Here is a 22,856-nt window from a genome sequence, read left to right as displayed (position 1 = left end):
AGTCGAATTCGTATTTATATAAATGTGCGTTTGCCATAAATGGGGCGGGGTCAGTTCCCATTGGCAAACCAATAGTTTGTTGCATTATCTGATCCCCAACCTCAAATATGGCATTATCAATAAGGAAATGTATGATATTTTGAAATTTTTCTTTATCAAAAACTACAGTGTCGGCATTGCGACGTTTTATAATCCATTTAGCATCTTCTGCATAAATGGCCATCAAGTTTCTGCCTTTCCCGAAAGCTCCATTAAAGGCTTTATCGACAAACCAATCTAAATTATCTTTAAGATCTGCATGTTGAAGCATAGTATACAAAGTAGAAAAGTCGAACGTTTCTATTGTGTTTGCATTAATTTTTTTATTGACTTTTTCTAAAGTGTCTACTATAGGTTTATTTTTATCAATTATAAAAAAACTTTTAATTCCAGTATAGCTACGAAGTGTTCTGCACCAAATGGCATGTTGGATTTGGCATAATTTAAGCCCTTTGTTGATAGTCTTGGCTAATGGTTTCGTTTGGCAAATACTGGAGGATATTATATATCTGAATTTTACTGGGTTTTTATGGAATTTAGGTATAGAATAGATGTAAGGTAGTGCATCTGTTTTCACATTGTCTTTAATATCATTACTCCTGTTAAATGTATATTGGTTATGTAAAATATCTAGTTTAGTTAAATCCGTAATGGATTTATAAGTATGAATAAAAAAGTGTTTTTAGTAGACGGTCATATTTTAATGCATATCATATCCATGATTTTGGATATGTGATTGATAGACGGATCGACGGTTACCGTGACGCAGAAGAATTGTAAAGTAACTGGTTCCTGAAATTATGCAATTATTTTAAGATAATTACGACATGAGTTGGGAAATGATCGATCGGCAATAACGGGTTATTTTTAAAAAACAATATCCTATCCACTTTCCATTTTATATATTACAGTGCTGGGCCGCCGTCTCTCGATGCTACTGGTGAGGGGGGATGATGATGAAATTATCATTTACTGTTTAAATGTACAGTCTGATGAATTCAAAATGCAACATTGTTTTAGGTTCATGGAAATGGAGGAATTGGGATGTTTTTTTTTTAGACAATATTCTATTTAGAAATTGAAAGGGATTGAGGAACAGATATAGTCTATATGACCTCTCTTCTTAAGATAATAAATAACTATATATGAAAGAAATAGGTGAATAAGCAACAAAGCAATACCATGCATACTTAATCAACATTTGTATATACATATTTACACAGTGGCTACGCAGTTCTTCGTGTCCGCATTTTGATTATGATCGATAAAATATTACACTGATACTGATCTTAAAACCTTCTGCGGATGTTAAAAAACAAGTAGACCTTTGCAAAGATGGTTAACGAAGTATGATGGTAGCTAACAACGTATAACAGATTACGTAAATATTGATTACATTGGGTGGTAAAATAACTACGTGTATAGATATTTTGCGCACATTAAAATGTAAAAAGCAATGTAAAAGAAAATGATCAGTGTCTTCGAAAAAATGACCACAATCACACTCGGAGCTATCCGAAATATGCCTAAAGAAATCTAAGGTCATTTTGGTCACTGCAAGTGAGAAGAAGACAACTATGTTATATTTGAATTTTACGTTTGCCAAAGTTGAAATAATGGGATATAGTTTTATCTTTATCTATATTATTTTAGTTTTAAATTTACTTATAGAGATCGAAATTTTAATAGTTATATCAAGGTTATTCTATTCTTTTATGGTAGAAGGTATAAAGGATTTAGAAAATAAAGTTGTTCGATAAAAGTAATCAGCTAAATTATTGCTATTACGAAGATAATAAGGGGTTTTGGAGAACTGAATTAAACTGTAAAGGTATGGAGGGGTTAGCTGATTAATAATATTGACGACTTCGCATTTCTTGCAGAGAGATAAATCCCGTTTCTTCATATAACCTTTGACTGGTACCCTTTACAGCTCCCCATATAGTCCTGAGTGCGCCCACATAGTCAAAATATGGAAGAATAAAAGAAGTATATATCAGTTTATAAAGTATTTCTATTAAGGCTGTATTTTAAAGACCTAACACAATTAATCATTTTACTCGTTTTATTCAAAATAATGTTAACGTGTCTGTGCCATTTACATTTTTTTTCTGAAAAGTCAATCCCAAATGCTTGTGTTGATAAACTTCTTTAATAGGAATACCGTCTAAATTTAGTGTAGGTAACAGTGGATCTCGTTTATTAGCCAGCGCAAGTGATTCAGTTTTTAGTGGGTTAATGGAAACCAGCCACGTTTTTGCCCATTTGTTTAACATTCCAAGATCACTACTGAAGATAGCCGCGCATGCGGTTGGGTCATTAATTTTTAGATAAATGCTAGTGTCATCCGAAACAAGTCGAATATTGGAATTTATGTTCTTAACGATATCATTTATATTAAATTAAAAACTTGACACTGGTGAATTTCAACAAATTTTTTTTTCTGGTAAGTCAAATAAATTTTAAAGTGTTTCTAACGATAGTAAGTAGTAAGAAGCCTTTAATTTCATAAAATTGTAAAGTCACGTGGATCACGTGACTTTTGAGCATATAAAGATGAAAAACCTGAAAAACCCGTGCAAACACAAAATGAAATGAAATGGGGTTTAACGTCCTACTGTTCTGCTCCTAAACTGGGCTAATGAAGACGGGCATACGCCATACAGTGTGCTATGAGACAAACTCGTGAGGTCAATCGATGCTATTTTGCTTAAACTGAACACGCAACGTGAACTGGAAAAACAAATTAAAATTGTTATTTTCATCTTTGTTAGAAAATGCCGCGCCTTTCAAATGTAGAACGTCTACGTGCTTTAGGTAGGCTCGATGCTGGTCAGTCTGTGGTCACTGTTGCAAGAGCCTTTAATTGTTCACGCCAGACAATAATTAATCTTAGAATGAGAGTGCTTCAAACTGGAACTATTGCCGACCGCGTAAGGTCGGGGGCGCCATGTATGACGTCACTCCAGGAAGATCAAGCAATACGATTACGTCATCTTAGAAACAGATTTGTCACTGCAACCTCCACAAGTAGAGAGATGTTTGGTGGAAGGGTAACTGCACAAACTGTTCGAAATCGCTTGCAGGCTGCTGGTCTTCGAGCTCGGAGGCCCTATAATGGACCAATATTGACACCTCTTCATCGCCGTAACCGACTTGTGTGGGCCACAAGACACATAAGATTTACTCAAAGATAGTGGAATTCGGTTGTCTTTAGTGACGAATCTCGATTCACTTTGAGATTTGCCGATGGCAGGGTCCGAGTGTTCCGCAGACGAGGTAACGTTACGCTCAAGTATGCGTCAGAGAAGTTGACCGATTTGGTGGCGGCAGCGTCATGGTTTGGGGTTCTTTTTGTGCACATGGACGTTCTCTTGTTGTCCAAGGGAACTTAAATGCTGTCCAGTACAGGGATCAGATTTTGCAACCTGTTCTTCTTCCGTTTATGCAGAGACATGGGCCTGGACTAACGTTTCAACAAGACAATGCTCGATCCCATACAGCAATTGCTACCCAGAATTTTTTAAGAAATGCCGGTGTCCATGTCCTGGATTGGCCGTCGCTTAGCCCCGACCTTAATCCTATTGAACACATCTGGGACGAACCGGGTCAACGTGTTCGTCAGCAAGTGAATCCACCACTGACGTTGCAGGACCTTCAACATGCTCTTGCTGAGCAGTGGCGACGTCTTCCTCGGGTAGTGTTTACTAATGTTCTGACATCCATGAGAAGACTTTGTGTGGCAGTACGAGACGCTAGAGGAGGCCACAACCGTTACTAAACACTTTATTCCGATTGTTTTGGGGGGGTACTGTGACATCACGAACGTTATCAATGTCAAGGACTTTCGGCGAGACGTATTCTTGCTTTCTGTTGATGTCATGTTCGTCTGTGCACAACATAACACTAAAATAGTTGCCTTAAACCAAATATTAAAAATCTAGTCCCAAAAATCCCGAGTGTCAAGTTTTTAATTTGGCTGAGTATATATATATATATAAAAGAAAGAGACGGGGACCGAGGAGAGAGCTTGTGGTACACCACCAGGGACGGTCTTGGGATCAGGAGCCCCACTTTTACAAAGCTTTGCTTCTGTTATACAAATAATTTTTGAACCACAGAAGCAAGTCTCCTCTGATTCCAGCCTCCCGAAGCTTTTGAGGGTGTCCAATAGGTTTCACTCTCTCTCTCTCTCTCTGCCATGTTGAATGTCTAGGATTTACAGCAGACATTATCCATCCCTGTAAAATAGATGATGGTAAAAAATCAACAAACATTCCAAGAAAATTATTTGTGTAAACTTTGTTTAATTGCGATAAGATAGGATGGTTATCAAAATACATGCAAAAATCATTATTAATTTTTTTTGTCGAGGTGGACAAAATGAACATAAATGATGAATATTATGAATAACATAGTAAATAAGACCAGAAATAAGACACCAATTCTTTAAATACATTACAATATTGTTTCTCAAATTATGTTAATTCATTTTCTTTACAAAATTACTGCCACCAGAAGTAACTTCAAAATGACCTCTTGGAGGTTTAGGAAATTGCACCAGTCAATTGAATACTCTTAATAGTAAGTGCAGGAGGACCGCACTACACGCAAAACAAAAATCTACAAGATAAACCTGCGGACAAGACAGAAAATAGACATTGCACAAAATAAACAAATATCAAGTATTTATTAGTTTTTATGCTGAAAACAAGTATATTAACAAGAGTGAATTGAATAAATATTGCGTTCCATAACTATTTTTGTTAAGGGTAATCACTCTGCAGGTAATTCACGAGTATAGTTAACTTCAAGAATCCCATGGATTTATAGCGATATAGCGATTATAATCAAATGAGAAACAAAGCTAATTTTTATATACTTTGGCTAAGCAATAGCTTCGAAAATTGTTTATGAATTGCATTCAAGTTTGATTGCGGCCAAGATCTCAGGGACAATTACTAATTTGGCAACTATTCATGTATCCTTACAATACGCTGAAATATGTTCACAGACTTTAATGAACAATAACAATGTTATTCGTCAACTTATCTGGGATCTGGTGGATGTAAGACAACATTGAAATCGGATGACTATAAAAATTATCTTGAACACTGATTCCATAATTTAGATTCATATTATAGTTCAATGATATGGCAAGGTTACTCCTAGAATATGCAATACAAATACACAAACACTTCACGTGTAATGAAGCGCTATATAAATCGAACAATAATAATAACTATTATCAGAGAGACATTAGCAATTAGTTAAAAAATGATTTTCCATTTAAGGTGATAGGACTGACTACACAGTTACATAAGGCATGTTCATTTTTAATTGTCAGCAAAATTTGGTGGAAGTGATAATGCCTCTTTAATAATTGTTGGGTTTGCTCAAATTTGGGGAGAAGGATTATATAGGCTTTGCCTGTTTCCCAATCCTAAAATTCAATAAAATAGTGTTTATTAAAAAAAAAGAAAAAAAAAAACAGAAACAAAAAATCTATTCTATTATGTCATATGTACAATTTGATAAATTCTAGTATATCTTATAACAACTTAGGTTACATTCCATTACTACAAAATAAAATCAAACAATTTAAAAAAAAGCCCAATTCCACAAAACTAATTAATCTAATATAAAATTCACATTAATATCAAGAAAGATTCCTTAAAATATTTGAACATAATTCAACAAGATTTTATAAATCAGTTGATTATATTTTAATCATAAATTTTAAAATCTAAATTAGGCTAATACCATCTGAAGGTAAATTTGTTTCAATTCAAATTGTATTCCTGTTTATCAATAAACAGAATTTAGTCATAAGAAAAATATAACTTTCATAAATATAAATATCTTTAAAAATATCTTAGAGGTAATCAAAATAAACATAATTTGAAACATGATTATACATCTTAAACGTCGCAGGCTTCATTACAATAATTAGATATATAGCATATATTTCAACTTCAAAAGTCATGTCAAGTTGACAGAGAAAAAGTCTTTACGAGACAAGTGAGACTAGATATAAGGGGGAAGACAAAATATCTCTCCATTTCCAACTGTCTAACAAACCACATGATGTAAACATTTAGCCAAGTTGTCAACCCTTTCGTGCATGTGCTGAAGATTCAGAACAGTATTAACATGTATTCATCAATCATTAGGGATCTCCTTTAAATTTCCAGTCCTGTAGAATTAGTTAAATTCCATCTGTTTTGTTTTTATTTTAAACTGCTCCATCCATATCTTAAAGGTTTTGTTCTTTGGGACCAAGTACACAATTACATGTACATTTGGTCAATATTTTGGCAGTGTAAATTGAAACTGTTAAAATCCATATCTCTATCAAACCAAAACAATATGACAGAATAAAATTTAAATATAAAGTTTAAAACCAAATATTATTCAAATCAATCAATTCTGTTATTGAATTTGACATTATACTGCACTGATCCCAAATTTTGCCTTCTTTATGTGTCTTAAACAAATATACTAATAATTTATATACAGAGTTCATGGTATACAATGATGGAGGTTATTTCTACACCATATATTTTAACAAAGACATATGGTTAATTACGTTTGCTAAACAAGTTCTCTTATTTGGAAGAACACCATTGCTAATGCTGACAAGGTTTGTGCTCACTTTCCCAGCAGATTAACCCTACTAATTAGGCGGATTAGGGATTAGTTATAGATTACTGAGTTATATACTCTGTTTTAATTATTGCATGAACAGTTCAATTTAACCTATGACATGTGTGAACTATAAATCACAGTCTGATTTTTTGTTCATATGTCAGTTTAATTTTATACTTAATTACGATGAACACTGTTTATGATAAAAGTTTATTAAATAGTTGAAAGTTCAAATTGTATGTTAGATTCATTCCAAACTCGAGAGGTACTCGAAGCCTAGTTTATGATAATTATAAGTTTAATGTTAAGACAAGAAGAGGAGCCACCATTCACTGGAGGTGTACTGTTCGTGAATGCCCTGCTACTTGCAATACCAGGAATGACCTGGTTACTACCCACAGAAACATCCATAATCATCAAGCTGATCCAACCAAATTAAAAGTTGACATGTTTTTTACAGCAATGAAAGAATCGGTTAAAGCAGATGCTAAGCCAATTCCAGCAGTTTACCAAGAAGAAATTAACAGTAAGTGAAATAAATCAACATTTGAAAAAAAAACCCCAACTAAAATCAACTACTCCACTATATATACCAAGAAATTTAGTAAATATTGACAATAGATATATATAATATAATAGTTTTCAATTTTTGATATTTTTTCAGATTTACGAGTTTCAGAAGCAGATGACTGTAAAGTTTCTACAAACTTTTTACAGTGCACATTCCATGTTATATCGAGCCATATCCCAAAATTTACCAACTATACCAAAGAACCGATGTGATGTAGAACTGCCTCAATGTTATAAAGAAACAAAAAATGGTGAAAACTTCTTACTTCATGCAGAATACCAGAATAAGATGTTAGTATTCTGCACCCAAGAAAATCTCTACCAACTAGCAGCAGCCAATATCCTATTCTGCGACGGAACCTTCGCTATTTGTCCAACCCTTTATTATCAACTATACACTATCCATGCTTTTATTGGTATCAAGATGTTTCTGTTGGTATACGCCCTTATGCCAGATAAAAGACAGTCAACATACCAAAAACTTTTCCAGATACTGAAAGAGAAATCCAATTCATTAAATTTAAACCTACAACCAACTACCATCTTCACAGACTTCGAAGTAGCAGCACAGAATGCAGTTCGTCTAGAATTTAACTGCACCCTTAAAGGTTGTATGTTCCATTTCCGACAGTCTATCTGGAGAAATGCCCAGAAACATGGTTTGCAGAAACTGTATGGTGAGAACAATTCTGTGACTAGTTTTGTGAAACGAGCGGCCGTGTTAGCCCTTATAAAACCTGGTGATATTAAAGACTTTTGGTTTTACTCCTTAGAAGATGTGGATATGGATATTCCTGGGGTTCGCGAATTGGCAGACTATATTACAGAACAGTGGGTCGAAGGTGTAGATATAAGTTTATGGAACCATTTCTATACTGAAGGTGCAAGAACAACCAACAATTTTGAAGGTTGGCATTCAAAGTTAAAGAAAGTATCGTCAAACCATCCGAATATTTTTAGATTCATAGAACAGGGTTACACAGAGATACAAATTTTACAATATGGAAATGGACGCGTTTCACGTCCAAAGAAAAGAAAATACATAGAATTAAACAGAAGAATACATGATGAAAAACAAAGATTATTAACTGGTTTGACGACTTTATATGAATACGGAAATTCGATATCACATTTAGTCGGATTTTAAATATACATGTACAATACTAAATTTGTTAACAAAATAACTTGTATGTAGTTAATATTGATATGAAAAATATATATGTACATGCTAAATTTGTTAATAAAATAACTTTTATGTGAAGTGGTTAATATTGATATGAAAAAAAAAAGACTATAGTTTTAACACCATTGTTACCCCAATTAGTACTGGTCCAATGATTTTACCTGGTAAACAATAGCTGCTGGGAAAGTGAGAACACCCCGCTGACACACAATTTCTCTTTGGTAATAAGCAACCCTATAGACTCAATTTGTAGGCTATTATTAAGTTTTATTAACAATATGGCTGCTGACAACTACAATGTTTGAACCTGTGTTCAACATCAAGCTTGAGTATTTGTATAGAACATGGACAATTATAATTATTTATATTATGTCTGTCGACAGACTTAAATTAAAAATAATTCATATATTTGTAATACAACAACTTAATATAAATAGATCTGTACATGTATGAACATGGTTGATTAAATAGTTTGCATATATAACCATCAGCTTTTTGAAATGTGGCATAAAATTAAAGGCTGAGATTGGACTAGCAGAATAATCCCAGTATGTCCAAAAAACGTAATCTCAATAACCCTGTAGATTTACAAGCATTCGGTGACAGCGGATGGAACTTCAAAAAAATTTGAATTATGAAAGGAACCCTCCTTAACAAATCAAATTTGATAAAAAAAAAATATATCAAAGAGCTTTATGAGAGTTGTTGACAGACGGACAGGAGTTTCGACAATACACTCCCACATGAAATGTTGGCATATAAAACATTCCGAGGAAAGGGGAGTAATTAGGTTTTATCTGTTGATTTGTCTCTGCACCCTTAGTAATTTAACTATTTATAACGAAAGACACAGACATATAAATTGCTTATTGAGTAATATAATTGAATATAAAAAGAAAACAGTGCAAACATTCACAAATGAATAAAAATAGAATATGTCTAGATGTGTAAACATACAGATAGTAAAACTTGAAAAGTTGTGCCATGCACAAAAATCATATTAAAAAATGTAATAAAATATAGGCAAAATATGTAAAAATTGCTACATACCAGTAATTATATTTTCAGAGATATATAATCAAACAGATTCTAACTTTAATCAGAATAAGCAAATACATAATAATGATAGGTTCTACAAAATAACACAAGGAATTACTGAATTATGTCATGAGGGAGATAATGAAAATGTGGCAAAAACAACCAAAATAACTATTTGAAATATTAATTGAATCAAATATTCGGACAATAACTCTGCCATTTGATGAGATCGCTACTGACTGAATATCTCAACTCCCTAATGTTGAGTTATGGGTCATATTCAACAGAATATCACAACAACTATAAAGCACTCTTTGATTTGAGTCAAAAATGTTATGTTGATGTAATTTGGTAGAATGACAATCCCATTTATCGGCAACAAATAGTTTAATTACTAAATCTACTGAAATTGTTTTGGACCAGGCGGATAGTTCAATGACTTTGTTAAGTCGAAATGTGTATTTCATGGCCAAAAGAAACATTACCATCAAAAAGTATGAACAATTGAACGATTTGACAGGAACATGAAATGACAAAAAAATTATATCATGATTTTAATTCTTGTGGTGAATTTATTTCTTTAATTTCTAGTAAACTTGAGAAAGTGATACTCTCAAATATCCGAGCCAGTCTGACTCGTAAATTTCATGTTTGATGACAGCATGGATCTTTCCTCTGAGAAACACTTAATTTTTTATTTCTATTATTTGAAGGGTGGAAACTTGCTGAAGTGAAAGAATGCAATGCAGTTGCTATCACTAATGTCATTATCGCATTTTTATAAGCCAACAAAACAAGAAGATTTTTGGCCTGGGGTCAGATGGGGCGCCCTAAGGTTGGGGAAAACGGGGTGGTGTAGCAGCCTTACTACAGGAAAACCATCCACTACTTATAGAAGTTCATTGTGTTGCCCTTGCTATTGTGGATGTATCGAAGGCTGATACTGACAGAGCTGTTAATGAAAGTACCCTGACCACTGTGACATTATTTTTTTGTCGGTCACCAAAGTAGCTGTCAAAATTAAAAATTTGGCAAAACGTTTTGATGAACCTATTGTAAAGCCATCAGAAGTTTGTAAAGTCTGATGGCTATCTATGATAAACACAGTAGAACCACTTGTAAAAAAAATTGCCAGCATTGTTGAAAATGCTGGAGATAACTCGGAAACAGATATAATGGCTGATGCCTTATATTTGTGCTTAAAAACTAATAAATTCCTTTTCTATACAGCATTTTTGCAAGATTTGTTAGGTGTATCCCGCACTGAGCAGAAATGAAATGAAATGGGGTTTTAATGCCTACTGTTCTGCTCCTACTGGGCTAATGAAGATGGGCATATGCCATACAGTGTGCCAAGAGGGAAACTTTGCCTGGACAGCTGCACTACGGCCTTATTTCTAATTCCAACTGTCAAGAATTCTTTATGTGCATGCCAATGTGTGCACAGAACCTCGGTTTGTCACCCCATCTGAATGGGCAATAAGCAGAATGTTACAGGTATTACACTTGGGGAAAGGGGGTATGAGACAGACAGTAGACAGGTTTTTAACAGCAACAACAAAAACAGTGACTAGGGTTGTGGAAATGAAATGGGGTTTAACGTCCTACTGTTCTGCTCCTAACCTGGGCTAATGAAGACGGGCATACGCCATACAGTGTGCTGAGGGAAATTTTGCCCGGGCAGCGGCGCTACGGCGTACCCTTATATTGAATTCCAACTGGCAAGGGATCTTTTACGTGCACGCCAATGTGTACACGGGACCTCGGTTTTTCGTCCCATCCGAACGACTAAACAGCTGTCCTTGTCAGGCCCTCCGCCCTGCATCACTGACAAGGGGAAACCACGCTGGAAAATCTGGATGAACTTTCTCGGCCAATGCAGGGATTGAACACCCGACCTCCAGGCTAGCGAGCCAGCGTCTTACCCACTTAGCCACGTGATCCCCGACTAGGGTTGTGGACAGTGTATCTGATCTTGACAACAAAATTCTTTCCGTGTTTGCCTTTTTTAAACCAAAGAATATTGTGTTACAAGTGATTCTAGACATTTTTCTAAAACTGAAAACAAACACAGTTTTATCGGAATGCCCCATTATACGCCAGATGATTTACTGGTCAGCTGCCATACCAGTTGTTTAAAAAATCAATTTCAAAATATGATGAAGCTTATGGAAATAAAGAGGATGCTACCAGTTAGCAGTGTTGAATGCAAAGGTGATTTTCCAGACAGAACTTAGATGTCATTTAAATGTAGAGAATCTAGATTGGCTAATGTGAATAAGTCTGGATGGCTCCCCCCTTGTCATCTTTCCATTCACAATTGTATGCTGGTAAAACCAAAAGTAAACTAATCTAAAACCCCAACAATTGTATACCGGTAAAACTGAAAATAAAATAATCTAAAAATAAATTAACTATACTGAGGTCAAAAGAAAGTATACACACTAAAAGTATGACTAAGTTTTGTTTAGATTAAAAACATTTGATAAAGCATTACTGGGTTGGTCTCTTGTGTCCAAACTCAACATTTCTAAGCAAAATAAAAATGTGAAACAAATTGACATTCTACCCAAATACCGTATACCATGGAAAAACGACTTTGGTTGATGCAGCACAAAATGGACAGTGTATACTTTCTTTTGGACATTAGTATAGATCTTTCGTACATACAACTTATTTCAGACTATACATGGAAACTAATTTGTTTATATATATTGACATGTACTTACAAATAAAATAATCAAAGAAACTAATATATATTTACTTGTAGTTTTTCTTTTTACAAAATTATAACATCTATTTGTTAGGATGGAAGCAAAAGTAGGATATGCATTATGCAAGTTTCTGAAATTTTGAATATAAATTTCGATATATGTCGAGGTATGAATACAAGTATGCAATTGCCAAGGCATTGTTTATTCAGAGTTTTCGGAATTATTATTCTGAATATTTTATGCAGTTATGAAATTATTGTTGTGAATAGAGTACGACAAACAAACATGGCTGTCGTTGAAAAGACGACTATCCATTACACGTGACCGGTTCATTTCAAAAGGATTAAGAACCCTGGTTTGCACTGTTAACATAATGTCAAAAATGAAACGAACGTAAATAAAATCTAATTGCATAGAGTTTTTCCATCACTTATTAAAATAACACATCAAATCAATCCAAACAAATTCAATATTAGTACCCAGATTAAATCTCTTTAACTTGCAGTAAAACTGAATTGTAAATAAAAACAAGGGGTATTGGTTAAAAAAAATAATAACAATTATATACATGCCTTATATGGCCATTATATGAACATTTCAAAAATTGTCATAGATAATAAATGTGATTCCTAATAGTGCGTAGTTTATATATAAAAAAATAACATTAATGCTAGAACAGCACAGGTTCAATATTATACCCATCAGCAGCAGGGTCTGTCATAACTTGAAAATTATTTTCAAAAAATTATGCAGAACAGTATTAACAAAAATCCACTAAGAACTCTGTCCCTAATAAACAACTCCACCAAATTTTGAAAAATTCCATCAAAAACTGTCACCATTATCTTTTTTCACAAAATGTCAAAAATTGCCATCATGAAGCATTGAATTTAGATAGGGATCTTGGACAATGCCTGCAAATTTGAAAAATATTCATTACGTTGTGGATGGAAAGCGAATGACGGATAGAGGACACAACGATATACATTCACATTAAATGTAGGGGTATAAAAACAATGAATAGTTAGATAACAATACACTGTGGTGTATATATATATATATATACATACATACAGGAAACAAAAAAATAAGACAAAGCGTATTTTCCAAGCAGACACATATTTACATGTATGAACTATTTATGGCTATTAACACTCTCCTGTTGGGTAACTCTACTCCGTAGATTGTGGGAACCGTTTATAATGAATTCTGGTTTATTTGAGTTTTCTTCTTCACCAGAAACTTCTATATCACTGTCACTTCTTTCATCTTTCTCAATCTGATAAAAAAAAAAAAGCATAGTATGATGTCACTGTCTGCTGCATACCATCAATAGTACACTTGTTCATAACTTTTACTCCATTGTCGGGAGTCTACTGACATTAACCTTATTCATAGAGAGTCCCCAATTTATTCTGCCTCATCTCTACAAATTGTGGGAATGGATCTTGGAAAAGGTGTATTTGTTTTTCTTAGAAATTTTACAACCTTTGACTGCAACACACAGATGGCATTTTCACACACACTCTAGAATACAAGACGACAGCTTTAGCCCTTATGAGTTCATAAAAATTGAACAGTAAAGATTGGAAATTCTTAGTCTCATGAACATTAAGCACTTTGTCAATCCAATTGGATGTCAATACAATTGGATGATAACTTTCAGCATGCAGATCATCCACAAGCTAACAAATTAAATAACATCAAATCTTAATCAGATTGTTTATGCAGTGGACTCTGCCACATCAGACCTCTGAATACTCCGGCTCTCTGTGAAATCCGACATCATTTTCATGTCCCGATTTATTTCCTTATTATTTCAACCCAAAAATCTTAGAGTAATCTGCACTCTGAATATACCGAATTATGACATCAATCACATCAGCCGTCCCGTCACATGATTTCCATTGAATCAACACTGTATAATCCGGCCTTCAATCGGTGGGTGTGAAGCCACAAAAGATTAACAAGCAATCACTAATCAATTATTGGCAAGATTCAAACTCGCTCGCGTAGGTTTTTGGTGATTACTTTGATAATTTTATAATCTCTTGTAAGATAGTTGTGACAAATACTCAAGAATACCCACAAATTTTCCCATGAATTATTCACAGTCGTAAAAATATTCCTAGCACCTGTTGGAAACACCTGTTGGATCTATCCGAACCGTGTGGCGACGACCTGGACATAGAACGACAGATTATCAATGAACACTTGACACCAAAGACAAGTGTGCGAAGAAGATAAATTAATGACAGACATGACCTACAGTACTGTTCAAGCGGAAGTATGAAATTAGTCCTTGTGGGCACTTTTACCGCTCAAATATCGCAGCGATGTCGGATTTGACAGTCCACTGTATGTCAAAATTTTTGATTACACAAATAGCAATGGCTTTAATACTTACGCCCCCCTTATTAATGGCATTCCATGCTATCTTTCCAATTATAATTGACCAAAATATATGAAGAATTTGTAATGCAACCAGCATAAAATTGATCAGGAAATATAGAGGTGGAAAACCAAAATAGTTTGGAGCTAGAAACAGTGTATTATAAATTATCCTGAAATTAGAAAAATAAATAAATGTTACTAAAATACCATTCTCTCTATTTTAGATTGTGAAGCCCTATCTTTTCTGCCACTAATTATCAGAAAGTCTCTGGTTTCAGATGGATATTATTGAGAAAGAAGATTGTACTACCGAAATTTGGCAACCAGAATACAATTGTACAGTAAAATTGTATGAACTTATTTCAGAGTAGCACTCTCCTTTGCCATTCTACGCTGGGAAAGGAAGCCATATTGCAATCATACAACAATATCCCTGGAGTGGCAGCAGTAGTTTGTTTAACCAAAATAAAGAACGAAAAATTCAGAATGAAGGACTTGGAAGTATCGAAAGTATGTTTCTAAATGTCATAGTATTTGTTATTGTTGGTGCTAGGTATTTATCATGTTTTCACTGTACAAATGTCAAGGTGATGAAGCAGATTATTCTTCCATGTGTAGGTAATGTCTTGGTCATAAGCTTCAAAATTTATATTCCCAGGTAAAGAAACTGAAAATAGCTTATAAATTTCAAGCAGATTTGAGTTACAAAGGGATCAAAGGCAATGCTTTTACGTTATGGTTGACTGTCCCATAAAGTTTGTTTACTAATACTGATTAAATAGTAGCATACAGGATTTATATAAATAAATTTATCAATGAACAAATTTTTGCTAGAGACTTAATGTTGATAAATTTTTAGAGGTTCTGCAAATACTTACCAAACTGGAAATATTATTAATCGTGTAGCTATCCATATTATAAAAAAAATAACAAACAAAATATCACAAAGTGGCTGCCATTTCTTATTTACAGTTGCAATATATTTAAACAACTTTGCTGCCTGAAAAACATGAGTGAATCAACTATAATATTTTTGTTTGTTACAATCTACTGAAGAATGTATGTTAAATAATATCTTCAACTGACAATCTTGCACCACAAAATTAAAGCGGCATTACGGAAGATTAGATAACGAGCTGACAGTTCTGGTTATAATAGTTAAACCAGCGGTTGCCAGGGAAGATATGCCCAGATTTTGCGAGAGATGGATAAGATTTTGTAAGAGATGGATAGGGAACAAGCTAAAGACAAAAAGAGTTATTTTTCGTACAATCAGGGGCAATAATCTAGGAAGTTATGGTCTCAAATGCACGAATATCGAAAGGAACCGAGATCTTTGTGATATAAACATATATTTTAAGTTTAAGTTTTATCAAAATTGGACAAAAACTGTGACCTCTAGGGGGGTATTTGCGTACAAGGAGCAGCCATTTTGTCCAGCAGTTTCGTTTCAATATTCCTGGAATTCGAGCTTAATCCTTTATTATGGTGTAATGGTGATATATTCAAATGGTTTTTAAAATCAAATAAAAATTTTGTCCTCTAGAGGGTTCACAAACTAAAAATGTGATTTTACGTACAATCAGGGGCTATAACCTAGGAAGCTATGGTCTCATATGCGCGAATATCGAAAAGAACAGAGATCTCTGGGATAAACATTTATTCTAAGTTTCATCAAAATTGGATAAAAATTGTGACCTCTAGAAATGCACAAATATCGAAAGGAACAGAGATCTTTGGGATATAAACATTTATTTTAAGTTTAAGTTTTATCAAAATTGGACAAAAACTGTGACCTCTAAGGGGGTATTTGCATACAAGGAGCAGCCATTTTGTCTGGCAGTTTTATTTCGATATTCCTGAAATTCGAGCTTAATCCTTTATTATGGTGTAATGGTGAGTCGGTGATATATTCAAATGGTTTTTAAAATCGGATAAAAATTGTGACAAACTAAAATTGTGATTTTATGTACAATCAGGGGCTATAAACTAGGAATCTATGGTCTCATATGCGCGAATATCGAAAAGAACAGAGATATTTGGGTTAAACATTTATTCTAAGTTTCATCAAAATCGGATAAAAATTGTGACCTCTAGAGGGTCCACATACCACAACCTTGGTATTTAATACTTTTACACTATTTTGTCGGACAAATTCAACCTCAACCATCATCTGGGTGTAACAATGATATATTTAAATGATTTTTAAAATCGGATAAAAATTGTGACCTCTAGAGGGTCCATAGGCTTAAATCATGATTTTTTCGTAAAATCAGGGGCCACTTTCTAGGAAGTTATGGTCCGTTATGCGGGAATATCGAAAGGAACGGAAATCTTTGGGATACCCATGTTTTACGTTGCATCAACCTTGATATAACATACTTTAACACTATTTGCGGAAAAGCAGCGGCAATTTTGTCTGACAGTTAATTATGATGATTGTGGTGTAAGGTTAATATAGTTGAATGTTTTTTTAAATTCAGATAAAGATAGGTTGCCAGGCAACGAAACATACGCCCAAAGCAGGTATATCGTCCGGGCAGTCAACAAGAGTTGTCACATATTTGTACTTTTTTCGGTAATGAAACATTTATTATACATTAAAATCTGATTAAGAGTAACAACTCATTAAGTAATTATCAGAAAAACTTTAGAATTTGTTTGGTTTTTATAAAGTTCTGCCCCATGCTAACGTTTAGTATACAAAACTTTTAACATCATGGATTTAGCTGTTCAAGTCATAAAGATTCATTGAAAATAAATATACTGGTTCATCTCAAGACCTTAAACACTGTGTATAAATTTAAAGTCAATAGGATATTAACTTTAGCCTCTAGAGCGTCCACAAGATTTTTCAAAGTGATCAAGGGCCATAACTCTGGCAAAAATTATCGGAAATCGCTGAAAATCAATAGGCTTCTTCGTCTCATGACCTTAAACACTGTGCATAAATTTAAAGTCAATCGGATATTAATTTGGCCCTCTAGAGCGTCCACAAGATTTTTTGAAGTGATCAAGGGCCATAACTCTGGCAGTAATCAATAGGCTTCTTCGTCTCATGACCTTAAACACTGTGTATAAATTTAAAGTCAATCGAATATTAACTTTGACGTTTAGAGCGTCCACAAGATTTTTTGAAGTGATCAAGGGCCATAACTCTGGCAGTAATTATCGAAAATCGCTGAAAATCAATAGGCTTCTTCGTCTCGACCACATATACGACCACATTTCAATGTGGGCGTATAAAAATTGGGACCTCTAGAGAACCACAGGCTAAAAAAAATGTGATTTCTCGTACAATCGGGGGCCCTAATCCAGGAAGTTACGGTCCAATATGCGTGAAATTCAAACTCAAACATCATTATGGTGTAACAGTGATATATTCAAACGTTTTTTTAAATCGGATAAAAATTGTGACCTCTAGAGTTTCCACAAGCCCAAAATGTGATTTTTCGTACAATCAGGGTCATAATCCATGAAGTTACGGTCCAATACATGCCAATATCGAAAGAAACCAAGATCTTTTGGAAATAAACCTATATTTCAAGGCATTTATTTACAAGACAATTTTATAAAGATCAGATAATTTTCGTCGTTTGAGGGTTCACATGGTTCTACAAACTGAAATTTCATACAGAACAGATTATAACTTTTGACATTTGAATGTATTCAAGTTCAACAAAGTAAAACTAGGGCCATAAATTTAGAAGTAATTGATAGAATTGCTGAAATTCAATAAGCTTTTTCGTTGCCCTAATTTAAATAATGCCTATAAATTTCATACAGATCAGATGATAACTTTCATCATTCAAGCGGTCACAAGGTTCAACAAGGGCCATAACTCTACAAGTAATTATTTGAAATTGCTGAAATTCAATAGAATTCTTCGTTTCACTAATTTAAATGATGCATATAAATTTCTTACAGATCAGATGATAACTTTTGTCATTTGAATTTTCACAAGGTTACAAAGTTAAACAAGGGCAATAACTCTAGATGTAATTATTGGAAATTGCTGAAATTGAATAGGAGTCTTTGTGTCACTAATTTAAATGATCTGTGTAAATCTCGTACAGATCGGATGATAACTTTTGTCGTTAGAGCATTCACAAGGTACAACAACGTGAAACAAGGGTCATAACTCCAGAAGAAATAAACGGAAATTGCTGAAATTCAATATGATTTTTGTTTTACTAATTTAAATGATGCATATAAATTTCATAAAGATCAGAAAACAACTTTCATTATTCGAGCATTCACAAAGTTCAACAAAGTGAAATTGGGTCGACGTAATTAACAGAAATTGCTGAAATTCAATAGGATTCTTCGTTTCACTAATTTAAATGAGGCATAATTATAAATTTCACACAGATCCGATAATAACTTTTGTTGTTAGAGCGTTCACAAGGTTCAACAAAGTGAAACAAGGGCCATAACTCTAGATGTAATTAACGGAAATTACTGAAACTCAATAGGCTTCTTTGTTTCACTAATCTAAATGATGCATATAAATTCCATACGCCCATTTTACAACAAATTGGATGATAACTTTTGTTGTTAGAGCGTTCACAAGGTTCAACAAAGTGAAATAAGGACCATAACTCCAGAAGAAATTAACAGAAATTATTGAAATTATATAGGTTTATTCATCTCACTAATGTAAACACCAATTTCAAAACAATCAGATGATAAATGTAGTCTGAGTGTTCAAAAGAAATTGTGGACGACGGATGGACAGGAACTACAGCAATATACGACCACATTTCCATGTGGGCGTATAAAGATTGAGACTAACAGACGTCCATGGACATATAAAAACAGATAACGTAAAGAGAATATGCTGAAAATTTCAGTCAAATTACTTCACTCTGAGCTAAGAAAACCTCATTTCAATAACACAATAGCCCCGATCGTCAGTGTTACAGTTGTTACAATAATAAACAAAGTCTTAATTATCCATTTTTACAGTTAATCAACAACAGCCGTTGAATCGCAGATCAGATTCAAATTTGTTTAAAATCGGACCCATTGGTCTTGTTATGTTAATAAATGTCTAATTAATAGTTAATATAACATTTAAGGCCTAAAGAAAGACCTTCAATCAGCCAACTTAACTCTTGCCTAATGCCTGTTTAATCTATGAAATCCAGTGGGAAATTACGTCATCAATGATTAATTATATGGGATTATATAGATATATATAACCTCCATGATTTAAGTCAAACAAGCCAACAGTGAGGCTGATGTCCCCCGCCGAAATAGGAAAATAATTAGAGGACACATATAAATTTATCACAAATTATCTTTTACAAAGTATTGAACAATCAAACAGTATATCTTTACTTATAGTCTAACAATCAAAGTAGGAGAGTTATTGTTTTCCAAAGTCTCGACCAATCAAATTGCGTATCGCTCTGCTTACCCTGAGCAGAAAATGCTCATTATCAAACTTAGTCAAGGTATTACTGTAATGAAACTATACACCAAGTTTCATCAATCTCACTTAATTAGAACTAAAGTTATCGTGTCCCAAAGCATCAACCAATCAAATTGCTTATCTATGCTTACCCTAAGCGGAAAATGCTCATCTTCGAACTCCATCAAGGCATTGACCTAATCAACACCTACACCAAGTTTGAACATTCTAGCTCAATTAGGAAGAGAGTTATCGTGCCCCAAAGTATCAACCAATCAAATTGCTTATCTCTGCTTACCCTAAGCGGAAAATGCTCATCTTCGAACTCCATCAAGGCATTGACCTAATAAACACATATACCAAGTTTGAACATTCTAGCTCAATTAAAAGTTATCGTGTCCCAAAGCATCAACCAATCAAATTGCTTATCTCTGCTTACCCTAAGCGGAAAATGCTCATCTTCGAACTCCATCAAGGCATTGACCTAATCAACACATACACCAAGTTTGAACATTCTAGCCCAATTAGGAAGAGAGTTATCGTGTCCCAAAGCATCAACCAATCAAATTGCTTATCTCTGCTTACCCTAAGCGGAAAATGCTCATCTTCGAACTCCATCAAGGCATTGACCTAATAAACACATACACCAAGTTTGAACATTCTAGCTCAATTAGGAAGAGAGTTATTGTGTCCCAAAAAGTGTGACGGACAGACAGACGGACAGACAGACAGACAGACGGACGAACCCATTTTAATAGTCCCCTGCTTTCTTCGAAAGGCGGGGGACAAAAAAGTATTAAATTTAGTTGATCTAATATTTTTGATTAGTGATTGGGTGGGGAATTCACTATAAAATAAAATATCTGTTTCAAAAGGATTAAATTAAAGTTTGAACAGTGTAGCTTCATTAGAACTAGAGTTAGTTTGATCCCAAATGATGTAACGGAAAACTAAGGTAGAGGACAATTAATGTAATTTGTGACAGTGGTATGCATGTTCAGATTATTACAGTACGGAGATCGTGAAAGTTTGACCAAACACGATATTACCGTGTTTTCTATCGTGGAATTCAATGATTTACCGAGTGAATATCGAGTGACACGATAGCACTGCCTCAGTGTTGGAAACAGGGTGTGACTCAGTGTTTTAATTAAAACATGCCTCTCGTCGTTTATTTTAGGTGAAATACATGTAGCACTTTAATTATTATAGATCAGTTACTACGTTGGCATTTTTCCATTAATCAAGAATATTTTACGGCCAGTTCGAAATCTGAACAGGAATAAACACATTTTTCGGGAAACCCCGGGTACTATTCATTCTTCTTCTAAACAGAATATGCCTAAAGATACCAATACGTTATTACTTCATTAATATATTCCATATTTTTAATACTTGCGTCAATCGACTATTACAAATTCATTCATATTACGGAAAAATGATAAAATGTGCACAAATCGATTCTGGTCTTACCGGGGTGTAGTTTTATCCATCCAAATAGTAATTCACATACTGACAAATAAGTCACACGGTGCATAACATTATTGGTAAATCACACCTCAACTAATATATCTTTTCTGGTTTAAATCACAAATGAATTAAAAGTCTTCGTCACCTGATATGAAGCACACTTTGCTGAATACATGTACATGGACACGTATCATCTCCGCACAAAAGAGTCTGGGGAATGCATACTGTCAATCAAGGTTTCATAATGTGAATAGGCACGTGACATCAACTTGACAGTACGACTTGTATTGTAAATTACCAAAAAAGGTTTGACATCTTTATTAAAAAAACAATCACACTTGTTAATATGATTCTGATATGCAAATCGTTAGCATTCAAGAAGGGTCACAATGGTTTGTACTTTGCATGTCAATCAATTTGGGCGTTTTGGTTAAAATTAAACGTAAGGGAAATTTTCAAAAGAGATGTCTTGTAAAATCTATCTATATATATATTTGTGACTGTCGTTTGTCTGTCTGTCTGTCTGTCTGTCTGTCTGTTCGGGGTTGGCGGCCCCGAGTCTGAAATTTGGGGTATAGGGGTAGCTAGGACCGGGGAGTAACATAGGCCAGGTGGCGTTAGTCTACCACTTCTGGTTCCGGAGTTATGACCCCCGAACGAAGCCGGTCTGTTCGGGGTTGGCGGCTACACTAGGTCTGCCCCGAGTCTGAAATTTGGGGTAAGGGAAATTTTCAAAAGAGATGTCTTGTAAAATCTATCTATATATATATTTGTGACTGTCGTCTGTCTGTCTGTCTGTCTGTCTGTCTGTCTGTTCGGGGTTGGCGGCCCCGAGTCTGAAATTTGGGGTATAGGGGTAGCTAGGACCGGGGAGTAACATAGGCCAGGTGGCGTTAGTCTACCACTTCTGGTTCCGGAGTTATGACCCCCGAACGAAGCCGGTCTGTTCGGGGTTGGCGGCTACACTAGGTCTGCCCCGAGTCTGAAATTTGGGGTGTAGGGGTAGCTCGGACCGGGGAGTAACATAGGCCAGGTGGCGTTAGTCTACCACTTCCAGTTTCGGAGTTATGATCCCCGAGCGAAGCCGGGTATCCTGCTAGTAACCCATATTTATTATTAAAATATTTTCTCAATTAGCAGAATGTCAAATTAAAGAAAACAATGTAACACTTACAATATGACTAACTACAAAGTTATTCGTCGACGTTTCACGGGGTTGTTTGTATTTGGCTGGAGACCCCCATTGCATGAATAAGGTCAGCTGTTTGTATGTTGCATTCATATATTGAACGGGTGTCAGTAAACTCGTCCACAAGTAAACACGTATGCAGTTAAGTCGTCCACAGGGGGGTATTGGTTATGTTGTCCACATCTAATATTTAAT

The 22,856-nt window shown here is 34.5% G+C and overlaps 1 protein-coding gene across 1 annotated transcript in view; it reads right to left on the bottom strand.

Moving 5' to 3' along the window:
• Window positions 1-4,322: 4,322 nt before the first annotated feature.
• The window catches only part of LOC126807700 (ceramide synthase 6), a 50,336-nt gene continuing 31,802 nt past the window's right edge, over window positions 4,323-22,856 (bottom strand). Inside the window, exons 8-10 of the mRNA XM_050532449.1 lie at window positions 15,465-15,586; window positions 14,600-14,756; window positions 4,323-13,471 (exon numbers count right to left, since the gene is read on the bottom strand). Of these exons, the coding sequence (XP_050388406.1) occupies window positions 13,328-13,471; window positions 14,600-14,756; window positions 15,465-15,586 (423 nt within the window). The 3' untranslated portion in view covers window positions 4,323-13,327. The remainder of the gene's footprint in view (window positions 13,472-14,599; window positions 14,757-15,464; window positions 15,587-22,856) is intronic.

The sequence above is a fragment of the Patella vulgata genome, chromosome 9, assembly GCF_932274485.2.
Source record: "Patella vulgata chromosome 9, xgPatVulg1.2, whole genome shotgun sequence".
NCBI lineage: Eukaryota > Metazoa > Mollusca > Gastropoda > Patellidae > Patella > Patella vulgata.
The sequence above is the reverse complement of the archived record's forward strand: the minus strand, read 5'-3'. Positions and strand labels throughout refer to the sequence as shown.